The 13,452-nt window shown below is 41.1% G+C and overlaps 3 protein-coding genes across 6 annotated transcripts; 1 reads left to right on the top strand and 2 right to left on the bottom strand.

Moving 5' to 3' along the window:
• Window positions 1-68: 68 nt before the first annotated feature.
• Window positions 69-5,079, bottom strand: LOC122970804 (archaemetzincin-2). Its single transcript, XM_044337068.1, is given in 8 exon segments — window positions 69-989; window positions 1,712-1,888; window positions 2,107-2,145; window positions 2,147-2,271; window positions 2,571-2,699; window positions 3,160-3,333; window positions 3,647-3,935; window positions 4,995-5,079. Coding segments are annotated over 7 exon segments (1,092 nt in total). The 5' UTR covers window positions 4,995-5,079; the 3' UTR covers window positions 69-830.
• Window positions 5,080-5,149: 70 nt separating this feature from the next.
• On the top strand, window positions 5,150-8,142 carry si:dkey-21c1.1 (uncharacterized protein LOC100150256 homolog). Its single transcript, XM_044337069.1, has 3 exons — window positions 5,150-5,645; window positions 6,446-6,551; window positions 6,863-8,142. The coding sequence occupies exons 1-3, from the start codon at window positions 5,629-5,631 to the stop codon at window positions 7,118-7,120; spliced, it is 381 nt and encodes a 126-aa protein (XP_044193004.1). The 5' UTR covers window positions 5,150-5,628; the 3' UTR covers window positions 7,121-8,142.
• A 343-nt stretch (window positions 8,143-8,485) lies between these two features.
• On the bottom strand, window positions 8,486-13,379 carry tepsin (TEPSIN adaptor related protein complex 4 accessory protein). Of its 4 annotated transcripts, none has more exons than XM_044337058.1 (13): window positions 13,220-13,379; window positions 12,701-12,773; window positions 12,200-12,291; window positions 12,004-12,097; window positions 11,818-11,885; window positions 11,632-11,713; window positions 11,400-11,471; window positions 11,111-11,302; window positions 10,771-10,975; window positions 10,501-10,614; window positions 10,268-10,346; window positions 10,048-10,182; window positions 8,486-9,952 (listed from the first exon to the last, which is right to left on the bottom strand). In XM_044337058.1, exons 1-13 carry the CDS (start codon window positions 13,256-13,258, stop codon window positions 9,242-9,244), a joined length of 1,956 nt encoding a protein of 651 aa, XP_044192993.1. In that variant the 5' UTR covers window positions 13,259-13,379; the 3' UTR covers window positions 8,486-9,241. The 4 variants fall into 4 exon arrangements, with proteins under 4 accessions (XP_044192993.1, XP_044192995.1, XP_044192994.1 ...); XM_044337060.1 differs by having other exon boundaries at window positions 10,771-10,957; XM_044337059.1 differs by having other exon boundaries at window positions 11,111-11,299.
• Between the last annotated feature and the right edge of the window lie 73 nt (window positions 13,380-13,452).

Genomic DNA, 13,452 nt, shown 5'->3' with positions numbered 1-13,452 from the left:
AGCTTCTGTAACATGAAATCTATTGAAAGATTGTGTTATAGAAAATACATGAAGCTCAGGAGAAAACGTGTGGTTAAAAGTGTTTATTGTTCATCAAACTGTCACCAAGCTGACAATGCACTGTTATGTGATGTGAGAGGTAAAAATTTTTGTAATGAAAATGTGTTCAATCACAATAAACAACAGTGATTTGAGCATCTAAATTATGTGTAATTGTTTATTTTTATAAATATTTACCTTTCACATATGATAAATTAACATTTTAATACACTTCAACCAGATCATTTATAAAGCCACTGTACCAAACATTCAAATAAATTGATCTCAGAACTTATAAAAACTCAAGCTAAGAGGCAACAAACCAACAATGAACAAGTTTTTTCAAGAGTGGATGAGATGTGTCACATGACCCCATCATGTTCACTTCATGTCAGTTGTAGCTAAATGCTTTTGTACCTTCAGTTCACATAGAAAAATAAATGTAAATACTTACAACATTGGTTAAAAAACAACACTGAACTGAACATACAGTTTAATTTTGTCTAGACACACACATGCCCACAGGTGTTCACTTAGTATATAAATGAATATTAAATATAAAGAGTCTCTTCTAGACATATTGCTATGGGCAGCCAATACCCCTCACACAAAATATAAGGCCTTGTTGTCATTCTGAAATTGGGTGTAACAATCATAACAACATCAAGATTTTGTTTTGAAACCAAACAGCAGCAGAAATGTTAAGCACAGAGTAAATGATGCATAGTACATGCTACATGCATATAGACATCCTACTCTGCCTAGATCTTACCCAGAGTTATGGGCAAGTCCTATCGTTCATTTTTTTCCAGTATGTCCAGGCACCTGCAGAGCCACAGTTTGGATGTATGAAAGGCTTCAGTGGGTTTGGGAAAGTGGAGCTGAGAGGCAGAGGCCTCCTCTGGTGTGGATGTTTGACTCTGATCCTCCTCCATCCAGTGCATTAAGGCCTGATGAACACAGATAATCACTTTAAAAAAGAACAAAAACCAAAATGGATCTAATTTTGTCAATGCATTTGGTATTAACATCTTATTATTAAGAATAACCAGAAGCTTCTCTGTAAAAAAAAAAAGAAAAAAAGTACATGTTGCAACAAATCACTAGAGTGTACAGTAAAGTTACCATAGTAACAGATACAGTGCATATAAGCAAAACAAAATCATTTCTAAGAGAAAAAGTTTATGCGCTCACTGCAAGTGAAATATACAATTATGGTTAAAATTCAAGCAGTCACTGTGAATTTAGTGTAGAATATGTCTTCCAATATCTACACTTAAAATTCAGTCTGTTTTAAAGACCTCTTTTGAACCCAGGCAGCTGGGAACATTCTTGGTGCCGTGCTAGAAAGAGCCAGAAAGTGGGTTGAAATAATCAGGCTTAATTTGTCATGTGACCCTTAGACTGAACTCACTGACTTAAGTAAGTGAGCACTCAAATTAAGCTAACAAAAACTATTTTGGCATGGAGTATATCATGACTAGGCCTCCTGTACCATTGAGGATGTACTATATAATCTATGAGAGAATCAGCTGAAGCTATTTAGTCTAACAATACCTTGTCTACCAGTTAATATGATGATGGTTATATCTTAATTATGACACCGGAGCAGCACTGTACTGTCAGCTGCTTTACATAAGACTATTGTTCCTTGAAAAATGTATTTTTTTACCTTATATCTTTCGGCTATTTGAAAGCCAATTGAGACCTGTAGCTTTCGAAGGCAGATGGGACAGAAATCCAGAGGCCTACGATCTGACTCCTCCAGGTGGTTGGAGCCCTGCATGACACAGTTCAACCACTGGCAATGCTTTATTCCAAACATATGGCCAATCTCATGGGTCATTGTCTGGAAAGAAATGATTAAAGTTTGTATTTTTCTGACCAAAAAAATAAACAAACAAACAAACAAACACAAGCACAGAAGTTAAATGTTTTTTTTTTCATTAGTATTGAGTCCTCTAATCACCAATATTGATAAAAAGAAGCAATGGAGGACCTTTGACGAGACCACTCCAAAGTTCATAGTACCAACACTAAGTGAGGAGGAGCATGTTTGTTAGTAACCTTGCAGGACCGAAGCAGCAGAATGCTGGTGATGGGGGGGGGTGTAATATCCATCAAACACAGAATAGTCCCCTTGTTTTGGCTTAAGCTGTTTCTTCAGCCTCCCCGCATAACTTCTGGTGTAGAAATAGTCATCATACCTGGCAAAGCTGAAAACACCCATTCCTGTAAACACAGATAAGAATCAACAGTGAGGAAGATAAAATCTCTCCTGGATGTATTTCACTTCAGCACCATCTTGTGGCTGCTCAACCACACTACATTATCAGAAACGTAATGCTCCATAAAAGAAGAGTACTGATTATCAATTATATGTGTATTATTTACATCAACATTTTTGATAAAGCTATATTTACTGATTCCCTCTTCTGTGGTATTCTGTAGTAGTTTTGTGTGCTAACATGTTTCCATTCTAATCACTGAGAAAGTTGTATTTTCTTAGTTAAGACATTGTAAAATCTTACCCTTACTGAGAGAAGCCTGTCCAAAGACAAAATTCCAGGAGTCTTTGGGGTAGAGGTCAATCATTGTAATTCCAACAATGCAAAAAGCATCTTTTGGTTTCCTGTTGCCCAGAAATCGTAGCAAGTCACCTAAATTTCAAGAGAATACAATGATGACAAAACACTAATAGGGATGGATATGGTATGATTAGACGCACAGTTCAGTCTCTAAATGCTTCGCTCATAGACACTGAGGGCAATCTCCCAAGTTTTGTAGTTAAAACTGGGTAGAAACAATAAAGAGTTTACAAAAAACCCTGAACTGCAGAACCAATCTGAAGTCTTTAGGGTGGCCCTTCACATTTTTGGCAGTGACATGCAGTTCACGACGGAGGACAATGGGGGGAGAACATTTTTTCTGGTAAGGCGTGTCCTTGACAAAATGTAAGGGGTGTAGGTTTGTTAGCTGTACTCGCCGCCGTTCAAGCAACTACTGTGAGTTTAGAAATCCCCAGATTTCGGTAAGCGGAGATCTCTGATTGTCTGGTATCGCAAGACTATGGTATGATTGTAGACTTGCCAAAATTAAGAGCAGAAACTCCCAACTTACCAGTGAGGATCTGAAGGTTGTGTGAGTTACTGTTAACCCTGAAAGAGCACCCTGTTTCAGCAACAGTAACCGCTGGCAGCAACTTAACAGCAAGACCATAGAAGAAGGCCTGGCAGTATTCTCTGAGCCACTCCACATACTGGTCTGTCCGGGCCCCCGCCTCTCCAAAGGAACCTACAAGAAACATAGTATTGAATTAAGGCTAACAACAGTGTGACATGCTGCACATAGAGTCCAAAAATAACTGTAAACCATACTGTACATGCCTTATTAATCTGCGTAAACCACAGTATCATTTGCATGGTGACAGATTTATTTTTAATGAGTTATGCATTATTACATGGCCTTTCCTATGTACTATGTCAGTCAGTGTAAATAGCTCATTTATATCTTATTGGTGCTAAAGCTGTGAGAACATTCTCACACACATACACTCACAAACTTCTCTAGAAGCGAGGAATACAGAGGCTTTAACAAACAAACTAACCTATAGTCTGAATGTAAATGGTATTGTAGCTAGCACTGGGGGTCTTGCGGTAAGGGTCTCTGTAGAAGCTCCCAAAGTCTTGAGGCTCCTCGGGGTGAGCGGGAATCCAGTCTGAGTCAGAATGCACTGTGATGGGCTGGAAAAGGGAACCATGCTGCCCTGAGTGGAATCCCTCCTCCAGAAGACGCCGTTCTTCTTTTGTGTGTTTACTGTAAAGTTTAACCAGGTCCTGATGATTAGAGACCAAAGCTGTTTTCAGTGTCTCCACAGAGTGTTGTATCACCTTCATCTGCGGGAGAGATATACAGCATTAACATGACTACAGATGAATCAATGTGAAATTTATAACATAACTTTTCCATCATGCAGAGATCATTCTTGTTCCTTTTGTTCCCTGCTGCTGTTTGGGTACCTGACCCTATATGGTAACCTATGGATGTTTATGAAAAACTGTATTTGAAAGAGGCGTAACAATGAAAACTAGATTCTAATGACTAAAATGTGTCCTGGTATCCTATACCAAGCCACACAGGAGGCTGCTAGCAAAGAAAAATGTACATAGGACAGTTAATACACTACATGTTGGGCTGGAATGCATAAGTCAAAGTTTTTAAGAAAGTATAAGTTGTAGCACATTGAAGTTATGCAAAACAGCATATAGGCTACAGCATTATAGGGAGTTTAACATAGGTTTAAGATAGAGCTGGAGCGATTAGTCGATTAATCAATTAGTCGAATGACAGAAAATTAATCAGCAACTATTTTGATAATCAATTAATCATTTTAGCCATTTTTGAAGCTGAAGTGTCAAAAATCTGCTGTTTTCAAGTTCTCAGGTGAGATAATTTAATGCTTTTCTTGGTCATAAATGACATTGAACTGATTATCATTATCGTTGTGGACTGGTCAAACAAAAAGACATATGCAGATGTCAACTTTGACTGTGTTGAATTTTAACATAAAAAAGGGTAATTTTCACTATTTTCATTTCAACATTTTAGACGAAACAATAAATCGATGAATCGAGAAAATAATCGGCAGATTAAATGAACATGAAAATAATAGTTTATTTCAGCCCTAGTTTCAGCATATAAAATAATAAACATATGAATATGTGAATACATAGCTAAATTCTAGCGAACTAAAATCTCCAAGGACCAAACGTAGAGGGTGTATAGATGTAAATATAAACCTGCCTGTGCACAAACAGTAGATATACAGTATTTCACATTTAGGCTAATGACGACTTGTGAGATAACTATCTAGTCAGCATACAACACGTTGCAACTCTTACATTAAACAACGGAAAAGCCGATTTTCAACATGATATCAAAGTTCCATCTCTTACGATAAATTAATCAGCTAATTCGGGAAGACAGAAGCTAAAAACGAGATTATATCTTAGCTCAGAGTTCATCACCACAGGAAGCGGCTTCGTGGTTATACTAGTGACGTCATGTAAACAGAGGGGTGGAGCTCTTCTCTTCAGCGAAGACGAGCTCGTCACTATGACACAGTTAACAACACCGAAGTGTCGGTTTTCCTACTTCTGACAGCGTTAAACCTTAATTTAGCTTTAACTTTACTTATTCGGTTTCTTGTGTCACGTTGTCGTCGAGTTCCAGGCAAACCGTTAACCACAATTAACGGCAAGTGGACGGAATACGAAAGCGGAAGAAGTTTAGCATAGAGCAGCGGCAGCGGCGGCAGCAGTAGGTCAGTTAGCTGAAGTAGTTAGCTTGACAACTAGCTGTTACAACGGTAGCGGTGACAGGTCTGAACTCAACCGCAGCCGTCGATCTGTGCTTCAGCCGGCTTTACTCTCACATTCTGCACCGCCTGATGAGATGAGAGGGAGCTTGCCATACTGATTTTCTCCGATATGGTCGTGGAGCTGTAACCCGACCAAAGCTTTAAAACAAGTCCCGGCTCACAAGGAGTGTCAACCTTCATATTTGCCAACATCCGTCAAGACTGCAGAAATGCTGACTGACAACAGGTAAAGCCATTTTCACACATCTTGCTTTTTTAGTACTCATTATTACACACTCATAATACTCATTATTACATACAGTATTACATTTACCTTGACTAAAAAGACAACATTGTAACTAAATCACGTTGTCCTGCCTTTATATATATATTATATATATATGTGTGTGTGTGTGTGTGTGTGTGTGTGTGTGTGTGTGTGTGTGTATATACACACACACACGTACATAAATACACACATATATGTAAGACAGAATATATGTGTGTGTATGTATGTATATATCTTTAAATGTATACATTTTCCCTAAACATATACATTTACATATTTATTGCTTTATATATTATATTATATTTTGTATGTCTTTATATACGTATATGTATTTACTGTTTTTCTGTAATGGAGCTTCCCAGCCAAAGTATTTAACATGATTGTACTTGTATAACCGCATTGACAATAAACATCTTGGAGCTTGAATCTTATTATATAATAGCCCTAATCCCACCACACAATATAGTCTGATCACACAATGAAGTGGACTTACTTAGACTTGTCCCTTCAGCTCTGTATATACCCAAGTGAAGGTATGTTAATCAATGTGTTCTTATAATGGGAGTGCCACATGTCTGATCATGTAACTGCCTGAGTGTGTGTGTGTTGCTATTTTTGGTCTCCTCTTTCTGGTACTCTGCCTTTCTCCGCCCAATCCTCCACCCCCCCTCTCTGCATCGTTCCTGTCACACTATCTCCTTCACTTCACATGTTCACTCTACAATACTCTTATCTTCTTCCATTCCTGTTTTTCACAGGAAGCGTCACCGTAGCTGTGACAGTGAGGAGGACCAGCAGCTGAGTCCTCAGGCCAAGAGGTCAGGAGGGGGTCCCAGCCTGCTTGTGTCAGATTTGGACTCAGAGGTGAGGCTGAAATGATTCTTTCTTAGATCTTTAGAGCATCACTCAGGCACAGGTTTACCCAGATTTCATTGGAATGTGTGATCAAGGTCAATACTAGAGAGAAAAGCAAATTTTCCACTGAGGTCATTTATCTCTCAGTTTATAGTGTAAAGCCCACTGACATTTATGGATAGACCATATGAATACATGTGACTCTGCATTGCACATGCACAGCTAAAATGCCAGGAAAAGCTCAGGATGTTTTATTTACAGCATCTGCATCCGTCCACAAGGCTGAAAATCAAAGCCCATCTCTGGATCTCTGTTTGCAGTCTTCCAGCAGTGACAGCAGTAATGGGATCAGCAGTCCAGAGAGAGCAATAGTGGCCACCACCAGGCCATGCATACACAGCCAGAACAACTGCATCTCCCAGTCCTCACTCAGCCCAAAGCCTGAAGACTCTGCCAGCTCCTTGCAGCACGGTTTCCATGGAGACGGCAGCAGTGTCTCCTATGACTACATCAACAGAGTCCTGAGGGAGGCGCACTTCAGCAGTCTGCAGACCAGAGGACGTCCGGGCTCGACATGACCGTGACCTGTGACCCCTTTCCTGACCTTTAGTCCCTCGCCCATCAGTGCTGACTTTAGCAGCACGGTGGCCCCTCCTTGAAAGCCTCAAGCGACACACTCGGGTCAGGGGGAAGGGGATGATGTGTGGGGAGGTTTACAGATTTTGGGCATGAAGGCTCATCCCCACCTTGCCATGTACCATTTGTGAAGACCATAAGCACATCCGCCTTTCCATGGCCCAGCCACTGTGGTTTACTGTGCAGTATTGATGTGTATGTGTGTTTGTGCGTGTGTGTGCGTGCGTGTGTGTGTGTGTGCACGCACCCTGTGCACTTTATAAAGAGGTATCATTCTCTTAACATGCGTGCGTTGATGATGCGTGGACATTTTCATTGGTGCTAATCACAAGAAAAGTGTGATAATCCAAAGTGCTTGCAAAACTAAATAAAGCGAAGCACTTTACTCAATAACTCCTCATTCTGTTTACTCTCAACCGGGGAAGTCAGTCGCATGTTTGTGTCTGTGGAGTGGGAGTTGTCGATGGAGGCCAACAGATTAACTCCCAAAGAGCATTGCCAAAACAATCCTGTTAAACAACATTTTAGGCCTTATGTGTTTTCTCTAACCAAAGTGATAAAGTTAGATACTGTTCTTTGCAGGTAATTTTCACTATTTTAATGATTCAAGAACATTTAGGTGTGGTAGGTCTGTGGGTTCAAGGTAACAGAACAGAGAATCTTCATGAGCCTCACCACCAAAATCCAACCTCAGATTAGACCCTGGCTAATTATAGAGCTGTGACAGCAAGCACAGGAGTCTGTGGCTCAGTCAGTGGCGTGCTCAGCGTAGGACTCCTAACAAAAATAAGCCCTCGAGAAAAGGCTCTCCAGATTAGTTACCAGGTGTTTACTTCTTTTAAACATTCAACATATCGTGTGTATGCGTGTGTCATAAAGCCTGTCACCCATACTGGTTTATGGATGGTTTAATATGACCAGTACACTGTGTTGCAAATAAAATAAGATGTGATAGTGATTCATATTTTATGTAATTTTCCAAATCATTTGACATTGAAATAAAGCGTTGCTGAAAGCGAAGTCTGCAACATGTCACTGATAAATTTACAGTTTTATTAAACACACTGTTACATTTATGTAATGGTTAGTGCTGTAACAAAAAAATACAGCATGTTTTATTGTTCATCAGCATTCTTACTGTACATGTGCAACAGCATGGCTTGAGTTCACTGAAACAAACAAAAAAAACACAAGTAGCATTCATTGTTCATACTGGTAGGCTGGATTACCATTTGGACCTGTAATTCATACTACATTCCACAGTACTCAACACTGCAGTACAGTATATCACTGAAATAACAATGGTGAGATACTGAAGGTTTTTATTTGGTGACATGAAGTTGCAGATATTTTGCATTATGCTGCTTGCAGATTTTTAGCCTAACACAGTTCCACACACACACACACTAATCTCAATAATTATTTCCTCCATTAGTTCCCCAAACAAGTGTTTTATAAGCATAGTGTGTTTTAATCAATACAGGCTAGACGTAATAAATAATTTGTAAACTAACACTCAGACAACATTTACATTAACATAATGTAATAGCTTAGTACCAAAAAAAAAAAAAAAAAGAGTGGAAGACAACTCTCATTTGTAGGTTTATGAATCCATAAGAAAAGCAATTGTAGTGCAAATTACACATGGAGGGATTCTCCCCCTCAGAGGTTCACGGCGTGCTGCAGAGGCGTACAAGTTGTTTCAATTACCTAAAAGGAATCCTGAGATAAAGCAACTGTCAGTAATAACCTGTAATTCAAGACAACCATACTTGTGAAATGCTTGTGAGAAATTAGACACAAACAGACAGCAGGATTGCACCCATCCATACTTAAAAGAATTTTTTTTCTCCTGACTCAAGCTGCTGCTAAAATACAGCTTCCGAGGAGGCACCATACAGATAAGAACGGAAAACCCAAACGTGAGTGAATAAGCTGTCTATTTAATTATAACCTTACAGATCTGATGTTCGTTCATACAATTAAATATATTTCTGAAAGGAAATACTTTTTGACATCATTGGTTTAACAGTTCCAGCTGTAAAAAGTTGGTCTCTCTGTAGTCAAAAGTTGAGAAATGAGAAGGCTGATACTGGTTGGCTGCTACCAGATACAACTGGACTGCAAATTGAAGAAGCATCCTCACTGGTTTTACTGATGCAAGGGAGAGACGAGTCCACTGGACTGTCAGAGGTATCCACAGCTTGATTCTCCCTTAAAGTGTCATTCTCCGTATCAGTCTCTGTCTGGGATGTCTCTCCCTCACTGAGACGCCTGTCACACAGCGGTCTTCCCTTGGTCACCAGCTCCATACCACTGAACAGGGACAGTCTGCTCACACAGGGCTGCTCACTCTGCAGCTCAGAGGGAGGGGAAGAGCTCCTGTCTGTGTTACACTCTTGATCTTCAGCCGCTGGTTTAACCTCAGCAGTCCTGACAGGTTCTACCTGGCTTTGCGTTAACTCTTGCTGAATGAGAGACCCCTTGTCATCGTCATTCATCGGCTCCCCTGGGGAGCCGCTGCGGGCCAGACTAGAAGGGGAAGGTGGGTGATTGATATCTGCAGGTGAGATATCAGGCTGGAGGTCCTTTACCTGATAATGTTTGAGGTTTTTGTCGTCAGCAGAGTGGGTTTGAAGTAAAAGGTTTGAGTATGTAGATGTAGGAAGTTGATTAGATGGTGCCTGATGGCTGCTGCTGCTTGCTGCTGCAGTTTGCTCCTGCCTGGTAGCATGTAAAGATCCACAAATCAGAGCCTCGAACTGTCGCAAAATCTGGTAGGAGGAGATAAGAAGAAAAAAAAAATTCTCTAGTTGTGTCCTATCAGTTTTCAACATTTGCAGCTTTTTTCTCACTGTCTCTTTTATACCTTAGTGGCTTTGTTGGCCACGGGTCCAGGTGGCCCTTCACTTAGCTGACGAAGCTTTCGCTGTGTAGCAGCAAACATTTGCTCCAGAGAGAGGAGGTCAGAGGTCATGAGGCATGCTACTGCACACAGTGCCCGCTGCAGGATTGGAGAAATACAATATATTAGGGTTGTACAATATTTTTAAGAAACAGGCGTTCACTAGATGGTAAAACATTATTACCATCTTAACGGTGTTTGATGGATCTTGAAGCCTGCTTGAGAGCAACTCCACCACGACCTCACAGTTAAGAATGGAGCACCTGACAGATTAAAAAAAAAGACTGAAATCAGGCTACAAATCCCAACAATTACACACTGTGTTAAAAGGGAAAGAAAACAGACATATAATATAGTACATAAAGGGACAATTAGCTCAAACTATTTTACTCTTGATCTGATTTTGGATGCACTGACTCTTTGATGAAGTGCTGGCTCTCCTCTCGGGACAGGAAAACTCTGGAGCCTTCAGACAGTCTGCTGATGAGCGCCATCTCTTGGCCACAGTCCCCCAACTGCAAGGCTTCCACCCTGAAGAGCAGACAGAGTTCAAGAGAGATGTGACAATAACAATAGATCAATTTAATTTGCACACAGCGACCTAGAAATCATGACATAACTGCACACGGGACGTTCCAAGATAAATCTACTGGCTCTAAAACGTCACTGGTTGACTTTGCCACTCACCGCTCAGATAGGTCCCCACTGCTTTCTCTACTGGCCCCTGATTGGCTGCCGGTGCCTGCTGACTTGCTGCCCACAGATGCCCGGCTGTTGGCTGCGATGTCCTGAGAAGAGTTGTGAGAGGAGCTGTTTCCGCTGTCTGTCTCTTCCCAGCCACCTCCCACCTGCCCTGGGCACCTCTGGGTCACTGCTGTAGGTAGTGGTGACACTGTGAACATTTATGATTCACATCTGTATTTAACACTTAAAGATTTGAGATTCAAGCTTCATTAGCCCAACATAAGCCCATGTATTATGTGTGTGCAAATAAAATATTAAAAAATTATTTTTAAAAATGTCTCACCTTTTGGTCTGCGAGCAGGCAGATTGTAGGCACAAGCTGGCACGGCCACCTCTATGGGCGCAGAGGGCGCCACGACGGCCCGATAATGGTTGTCATGGAGACGGATGCCCTGGTGCTCAGTTGGGGGAAGGACAGCACTGGCCACTACCTCTGCAGCTTTCTGGATCTTATCCAGCAGGGTGTCACTGCCTCCTGACAGCCACAGGTACAGAAAGTAAAAGGTACAGAAATGTACACAGAAGAAGATACGATTTGTGTGAACTGTGATGGAGGTAACGGTGTCACTCACCTGTCCCCTGCCTCCCTGGATTGTATCCAAATCCCTGCATTCCTGACCTGTGGGAAGCTGCTGAGCCCATACCTGAACAGAGAGACACAGGGAACCTATTGTATTTATGGAATCCAGTAATTAGATTCAATGCTGGATTTGGATTTAATCCCCAATCCTACGTGACAGTGTTACTTAACGGTGTGTGCCATGTATCGTCGTCTTCATTAAGTTACATTTTTTTATTACTCACCCATTGTTGGGGGGGCTATATTGAGTGGGGAGACACCGCTTTTGGTGGGAATCATGTCTGTGAAAAGCAGCCGGGCTACTTCCTGCAAACAGGTAAATAAGACACTGAGTGTGTGTTTGCCTTGCTGTCACAGATTTATGACTTGTATTGAAATGATGATGAGACAGAATCTTCTGTACGTCTTACCTGTGCCGTGTTTCTCACTTTCTGGTACAATGCTGTGCCATGGATGGGATCAGGAGGGCCACTGTAAACTTAAGAGAGGAAAACAGCCAGCAGCAACGAACAAAATGAATATTCAGGTGACAGAGCGGCCGCAGAGTGCTGAGAGAGTTCAATGTTGCAAACAGTTCAAAGTGACTGATGTCTAACCTGATGCTTGCTGGATGAAGGTGGAATTCCTTCTGAGTTCTGTGAGGAAATGATTGGAGCCGTGGCCACAGAGATGGACAAAGATCTTCAGCACCTTAAAATACCAGGAGCAGGAATAAAACCTTGAGTTACTCATAGACTGACGACCTTAATGCAATTTTATGGAACGAATTGTGAGTTATAACACTGCTCTCACCTTGAGTTTGACATGACAGGACTCCACCTGCAGCCTCTCCAGAAGATACTCCAACAAACACTGACCACAACCTGAAGACTCATGGGAGATTTCTACAGTGTGATGATGGTCAAGGATATGACTGTGTAGCGTCATAGACTCAGAATGTCATTATTAGCAACTCATTAACTCTTGAGTTGATATTGGGGATGTGCTTTTTTTTCTTTTATAATTATTTTCACTGAACACTTTTCATGAGATGTATCACTGAGCTTTGATTTCAGCCATTTCAACCCCTTTCAACCATAATGTTCATAGCATTACCATTTCATTTCCACTTCATAAGCTTATCCACACTTTAATCCAGATAATAAGTGTAATTTTTAACCATTTTATACAGCTCTCAGCTAAATTAATTTACTTGCACTGAGTCATGTGAGCCAACATATTATTTGCATGGCTTTCAGAAGTTGCAGAGTTAGGGCTGCTAGATGAAACACATCTGATGCTGCCAAAGGATACTTCCAATCTCTTGGAAAAGGTAGCCAGGACATGGGTTTTCATCATCTGCTGTGGCCTTCATCAGAGTCGGGACCTTCAGTAAGGAGGGAGAGATGGTGGACAACAGTCTAGATCACACAAGTTCAAAGCTAACAGTGACGGTGCTGTGTAAAAGTGTGTATCCCATGACAACTGTATGGTCCACAAAACTGTATAATAAAGTCTGAAATGGAAACAAAACTTGGCATGACACCGGGGTGTGACAGCCAGTTTAGTTTCCCCCAACTTGACAGTTAAAACCGATGCATGCATTCCTTCTGCTATAATACTTTAATAAAACAAACCTGGGATGTGCAGAAAAACATGCCAAATGTGTTTCTTCATGCTGTTAGCTAGCAGCCAGGCTAAGTTCCTAGCAAAGCTAATGATGGCACAGCTAAACAGCTTCAAACAGACACATTAACGCTGCGTCATATTCATCATGCTCCATTCAGCTGTTAATTGTTTTCCCCACTAATAATGACTGTAAACAGCACTTACTTTCTGAAGAAAAGCTAATCGTTCCATAAATGTGGCCATGATTTAGCAGTCCTGGCTAGTTACTCATCTTCCTCTCCAGTGTACGAGGGGGGAGGCGGAGCTTGAGGTGACAGCTAGCCAATCAGACAATGTCAAGTAGCAAAACTAGATCTTTTATTGGCTTTCTGGTTGCGCTTAAAGGTCGAGAACCAGCGAATCGGCTTCATGAAAACTAACACTCACGCGTTGATTGA

The sequence above is a fragment of the Thunnus albacares genome, chromosome 20 (genome assembly GCF_914725855.1).
Source record: "Thunnus albacares chromosome 20, fThuAlb1.1, whole genome shotgun sequence".
Lineage (NCBI taxonomy): Eukaryota > Metazoa > Chordata > Actinopteri > Scombriformes > Scombridae > Thunnus > Thunnus albacares.
Note: the sequence above shows the minus strand (reverse complement) of the source record. Positions and strands in the feature narration are given on the sequence as shown.